Source organism: Zea mays, chromosome 9, assembly GCF_902167145.1.
Source record: "Zea mays cultivar B73 chromosome 9, Zm-B73-REFERENCE-NAM-5.0, whole genome shotgun sequence".
NCBI classification, from domain to species: Eukaryota; Viridiplantae; Streptophyta; class Magnoliopsida; order Poales; family Poaceae; genus Zea; species Zea mays.
The window spans coordinates 147020432-147026917 of NC_050104.1; the positions used below are offsets into that span (position 1 = coordinate 147020432).

Here is a 6486-nt window from a genome sequence, read left to right on the forward strand (position 1 = left end):
TACTTGTTTTATTATTTTTTGAATTTAGGGGTCTAATGTGAATTTTGGGCCAAAAACTGAATTTCGGGCCAAAATTGAATTTCGGGCTTTTAGAATTTCGTGCCGCCCGAAATGAGCCCGGCACGTTTAAGCAATTATGGGCCGGGCCGTGGGCCGAGGGCTAGGCCCATGGGACGGCCCGGCACGGCCCGAAATTCAAACGGACCGGCCCGGCCCGAAATTCAAACAATGGGCTTGGGCCGGGCCGAGCCGGGCCGGGCGGCCCGAATGTACACCTATAATCATGACCATCAACCTCCAAAACTTATGTCATGTTGGCTTGGCTAGAGTATGAGTAGCCAAGCAATCGCATCCAACATTTCCAAAAGCCTAGTCCTAACAGCTAGCGACAAGGTCAATTGAGCCCTTAGCCAATACTAGGGTTGGGGATAGAGAAAACTAGGCTACTTACTAAGGGATAGAGAAAACTAGGCTACTTACTAAGACTGACTCCAAGGGTGCACCATAAAATACCCTAGGTAGGATATAGGGGCACTAAACCGCTCCAACGATTGATCCCTCCACATATGGAGAGAACGAATCTTCATGTATGCCTTATTTTTTAATCACACTATTTCTTATGATATTAATTTTATGTAAACCTTCTAACATGATAATATTATGTATTATGATAGTACAAATGTTATATTTTTAAATAAATTAAAATAGTAATAAATAAATGCTAACAGTGTATAGAGAAAGATTATAGAAAGAATGGTTAGGGAAAAAACTTTTGAAGAGAGATAGTAAAATATAATAGAAAATACAGACGATAAAGAAAAATAGATAATGGGAATTGTTGAAACATAAACTTCCAAATGCCCAGGTAACGAATAACTCCCTGCGCATGTTCTCAAGTTCGGAATTATGTTGAGGCAGTAAGATATTGTTCTGTTATTCTAATTCTATACTGAGATGGAATTTAACTATACCATCCAATCCACGTTAAACGAATAAGCCCTAATAAAGAGAAGTATGCTTGGAAGAACTAGTAACTCGTCCATTTTCATGCTCTATCTGATCATCAAATACAACTACCCGCAGGCCGCAGCCCGCAGGTGCCTCACTGTTTGTATTCACCAATTACTGCTATACAAGACATTAACAGAACAGCACACCAGACAATTTATTAAACTTTGTAACTGATCTAGTTATTATGCAATCAGGCAGCGGTACACGAAAGATGAACCATGAATGTACCATGCGAATCATGCCAGAGTCAAGCTACAGGTAAATAGGCTGTTAATAAACGACATATCGATTATGATACAATCGTCTGACAGTAAAATACATATCAATAGCTACGATGTTCTTCAGAACATACAGAAGCATGTGTATTCATTTGTTATACGTAGTCATCAGGCGGAACGGTTGCACGCTTATTAGCCACAGCAGGATCCACAAGCAGGGAGAGAACCTGAAATCAGAACTGATGTTTAGAAACCTGAAGTTCACAATGGTGAAATGGTACAGAGTAGTCCGGAAATCGAGCACATACTGTGGTCATTGGATTGGATGTCAGATAGAGTGCGAGGACCCCGTGAACCACCTCCACCTCCGCCGCCGAATCCTCCACCTCCTCCACCGCCATATGGGCCCCGCCCACCACCACCAGGTCCACCATCCCACTTCTTACCAGCACCATACCCTTTCTTGAAGTTGTCAGTTTTGTCCAACTAAAAGGTCCAAGTACAAGGATTAGATTCTGTTTCTCAAATCTTGAAATTACATGCAACAAAATGAAAAGTTAGCCGTGAGATTGATTCCTTACTGAGAACAGTGTGTCAAAGAAGATTCTGATAAAGCTCACAATGGCCCAGAAGAAGTCTGAGATTATGCTCAGTCGCCATATAGTCCGTTTGTCTTTCACAACACCTGCGAAAAAGTACAGATGAAAATGAACTTTCCTCTGATTGTGATAGATTATAAATACAACCCCCGCTCTATACAAGTAAGAATAAAGAATGCAATCCAGTGTATGTGTCTGTGTATGTCTTGGTGAGGGGAGAGGGAGGGGGAGGAACCAGGAACACAACCTATCTACCTATCGGACTACCTATCCTATTTTTGGTAGTGGAGGACAAAAAACCCAATCCAGCAGACTCCCTACTAGGCCACCCAAATTTGTTAAGCCCCCCAAATCCCATCTCCCACTACCCATTCCTGTCGGGCCAAGATTTGACTACCAAATTCTCGTTCGGATTTGGTTGTTCTGCTACACGCACGGCGCACGCGACGTGACTCTTCCTCGCCCCGCGCTCTTTGTCGCCGTCATCCTTGCTCCCAACCTGCGTTGCGCGTCACGGGGCTAGCCAACTAGCCAGATCTGAAGGTCCAGTGTCGCCTCCATCCCTCCTCCGCGGCTAGCGCGAACTCCGTTCCTCCCCGTGTCCACCGTCGTCCGTCCAGCCTGGCGCGCCTCCACGGTCAGCATGGAAGAACGGGAGGCGTGGCTCCTGGCACGGGCTTGGCAGGCCTCCCAGCATGGGCGCGCCTCACTGCGGTCTCTCCTCTGTCCGACAGCTGGCCGAGTTCGTCTATGGTGAAGAGAATGTGGTCCCACATGTCATCCTCTACTAAGATGGATTTGGGAGGTCTATTTAGGTAGTATTGCTGGAAAAAAAACAGTAGTGTGAAAATGGGTGGCTACCAAAATAGACAAGTAGGGGGTCTGTTTTGGATAGTATTTTTCTAAAACTGAAAAGATTGTGGGAGAGGGTCTCACAGTCCAAAAATAAATATATAGAACAGAATGTACAGGATAAAGGTTACAGAAGCGCGAAATGATACAAACTAGAGGAGTTGCTGTTTTGGATAGTATTGCTAGAGATGCTCAATTTCAGTTGCTGTTTTGGATAGTATTGCTAGAGATGCTCAATTTCAAGAGCGAATTGGCCACTATACAGACCTAGTACAAGCATTTAAATTTAATGCATATCCGACGTGGTTTATCCAAATAACTGCATGTTTTTTCATAAAAAAAAATCAAAGACCCTTCAAATTCTTCAAAACTGAATGCAGTAACCTAACCTCCTCTTGCATCCACCTGAGTTGAAGTACATCTATCAACTTCGCCAAAAAGGTTTCAAGAAAATCCTGGCCACTAGTACATACTTTGCCATTAGACAAGCATTCAAATTTGATGCAACTACCCAATGTGGTATATCTAAATAACTGCATGCTATTCAGAAACAATTATGAGCTATCTGGTTGCATGGTTCTAAATCTCCTGCTATAGCGGCCGTTATCTCCCGCTATAGCTGTTTTGAGGGGAAATAGCTATTTGCTTTCGTGCACAATTGAGCCGCTATCTCCCGCTATAACCCCATTTAGCCCGCTATTAGCTGTTTGATGAGGCCAATCGCTAAATGCCATAACCCGCTATTTAAAACACTGCCTGGATGTGATTTGATGCTTAAATCAGGACCACAATATTGTTCTTTTTTTTCTTGAATCTTTATGTTAAGTAAAAGAAAAGGGGGTAAAAGAGCCCCAAAAAACAAGGAACCACACAAACATTCACACACCTGAACAAAGACGCAGAAACTCAGCACAGGAAGATCAGAGTTGCACCATTGTTTTACAGGAAAAGAGTCCATAAACTACCTCAAACAGATATTGTGATCCTTTGATGTTTTGGCACAATGATTTACTTTTGTCAACATGTGATACGTATCATATATTACTTGTTGAATTTCGTGAAGGCAAATCAAACGTTTAACAGCTTTAGAAGGAAAAGAACACCTCAAACTTTCAACTTCTATTAAACCAGAAATAATATCCAGGAAACTCAATACTACTTTCTACATTAATTTACTTTGTTTCAGCAGAAAACTCTAAAAAAATAACGTTTCAAACGAGTTGATATAAACTCTTCTTCAGCTACAGGAGTGCATTCAAAGATCACATTTCCATATTGATGTTAAGTGATACAGGTGTTCACCCATCGTGTCTAATATATTAGGAGAGTGATCAAATCAGTGCAAAAGAAACCCCACTGATAAGCATGGAAATAGAAAAAGAAGACCAACTTTCATAGAAAAGATACAAACTATTTCTTAGGTGTTATGCTTATAGTCCCGTGCATAGCATCTGCTTCTATCCTTATTATGCAGAGAATTGGACTCCACTGAGATTTCAGAACTAGCAAAGAAACCCAAACAGTACTTCCAATCAGTACTTTTATGGTTCATATTTACATTTTTTAAAAAGAAATAAAATTGAACCCAGTACCATGCACAGTCCCCACCAAAGGCAACTTTACCACCACAACCAGCATGCATGCAACGTTCTACTTTAGATATACATGACAATTACTTTTACAATTGCATTAAAAAACATACAACTGATATCATTTGTTGTGTTCCATTCTCTACAAGCCTCCTTGATGAGGTCCAAGTGACTAACTCAAAGCAAAAGCTTACCAAATTTGCAAGGCACTTTAACTTATATTCATTATCTAACATTATAGCAAGTACAGTAGTCTACAAAATTACATCTTTTGCACTCAGCTCCAGCAGCTAAAAGGAAATAACTCGCTGATTTTCTTGGGAAAAACTCAGTATAACTGATAGCCAAAAACATCAAACTACAGTAGCACTTTTGCTCAAAATATCAAGTATGTACGGAAATTCCAATGACCCTATTATCAAATTTTCATCTTTGTTCTAAAACCATCAGTGATACTGATGCATACATAAGGGTCCTGCCTCCAGTGAGTTCAGATGTAAAACTGAGGCTGTGAAATCAAGAATGGCTAACGACCCTGCACAAACATCGAATCACAGTTCTGTTCAGATGTCTAGTGCCCCAGTCATTCACCATGTTCCTTTTTTTTGCTTATCAGTGTCTCCTTTGCAGTAATTTTCACATAAACATATTACGTATGGTTAGTTACATAATCAAGGTATGTAATGTAGTCAATTTGAGAGTTGCACCCACTGCTGCAACTGGTAAATTCCTACCACTCTAAGGGCATGTTAAAGACTCCAAACCCCTTGCTCCCAAACAAGCCCTAATGCAATATTTTGTTGCCTAGAGTTCCAAACCCTAAGGGCTGGTTTGGTGACAAGGGAAATGGGGGAGGAAATTGAATAGCAAGGGATTTCCTCCTCACTCCCCTCCAATTCCCTTATCACCAAACCGGTCACAAAGCTGGAGGGGATTGTAGGGGCTGGAATCCCGTTCTTATTCAATTTGAATAAGAACGGGATTCTAGCCCCTACAATCCACTCCGGTTTTGTGACCCCCCAAACTAGCCCTAAAGGCCGTCGAAACACCTACTAGCTGGAATTCAGCTCAAACGACATCTTTTTTGCAGACAGTAAGAATCATCTGCTTGCTAAGTAGAAAAAACATGGGCACACATCCATTCTAAGGCTTATGGTTACGAGTTCCAGTATGCATCTAGAAATTCAAGATTATAGAGACAGAAAGAGTCGATAATCTAGCACCCGAATCAATAGGACTCGGTGCTCAACCGTCAACCCAAACCACAGTCGATAGCATCATGTGAATAATCAGAATTAGATCAACTGATAGATCGGACCGCCAGGCGAACCCACTAGCAAAAACCATAAACAAGCAATTCCTAACCGATGGGGCTATTCCTTCGGAAATCAGATTACCTCTCTCGACGTAAGCCATGATCGCCCTAGATCTGCCTTGCCGCCCTTCGCGATGTAGCCACTACTGGCTTGTCCGGCGGACAAAATAAGAAGGCGAGGCCGAAGGAAGGAGGGGATTCGCGAACCTTCGTCGTCGTGAGACCGTCCGATCGATGCGGTTCGGACTCGGTTGACGTTGACCAGCACAGGGATCAGGTCACCAGGCTCGACCGCTCGAACCCTCGAACCTGGTGTGTCCGTGTGTATCTAAACCTATTCGTGATCGAGTGCAATTTTCAAATTGCGAAAGGGCCTTTAGCCTAGCGGGTAAGGATTTCCGACTAGCACCTCCAAGTACTGGATTCGATTTCTATCGTGAGTGAATTTTTAGATTTGGTTAAAAAAATCCCCTCGCTGTGTCTCATTCGCTCTCGGGTTGCGATGTCATGTACGCCACCCTCCGGTTGGACCGTTGCAGAGTGGACAGTTGACGTCGGCCCGTTAGTGATGGAGGACAGGGTTCGGAGATTTTCTCGGCCGAGACCATTGTTTCGGTCTCTTCTTATATGGAATACCGGGAGGGCGGTCTTTCCCTCCCCGGTCGAGTTTGAGTGCAATTTTCAAATTCGTAGAGTTTTAATCACCCATGGATTTTGTATACACTTTTAAATAATAATTCAACTATAAACAATTAAGTATCAATAATATTGAATTATATCTATGGATTTTAATACTTCTATTGTTGAGGGACAAGAAAATATTTCATGAATCATTAGCCTTATTCAAAATATTTTCTACTTATTTAATCATTTCTTTTGCGTAAAATAAAGAATGAACCAGA

At 42.1% G+C, this 6486-nt stretch overlaps 1 protein-coding gene across 1 annotated transcript; it reads right to left on the reverse strand.

Annotated features, from left to right (window-relative positions):
• Nucleotides 1-1146: 1146 nt before the first annotated feature.
• Nucleotides 1147-5911, reverse strand: LOC100276509 (uncharacterized). Its single transcript, NM_001371572.1, has 4 exons — nt 5667-5911; nt 1811-1914; nt 1538-1715; nt 1147-1456 (listed from the first exon to the last, which is right to left on the reverse strand). Exons 1-4 carry the CDS (start codon nt 5683-5685, stop codon nt 1422-1424), a joined length of 336 nt encoding a protein of 111 aa, NP_001358501.1. The 5' UTR covers nt 5686-5911; the 3' UTR covers nt 1147-1421.
• Between the last annotated feature and the right edge of the window lie 575 nt (nt 5912-6486).

What these genes read in the sequence shown, in the direction of transcription:
- LOC100276509 (NM_001371572.1), bottom strand. An exon ending in TCTTTGACACACTGTTCTCA is followed by an intron (nt 1,716 to 1,810) that starts GTAAGGAATCAA and finishes TGGACCTTTTAG; the next exon opens with TTGGACAAAACTGACAACTT. An exon ending in CATCCAATCCAATGACCACA is followed by an intron (nt 1,457 to 1,537) that starts GTATGTGCTCGA and finishes TTCTGATTTCAG; the next exon opens with GTTCTCTCCCTGCTTGTGGA.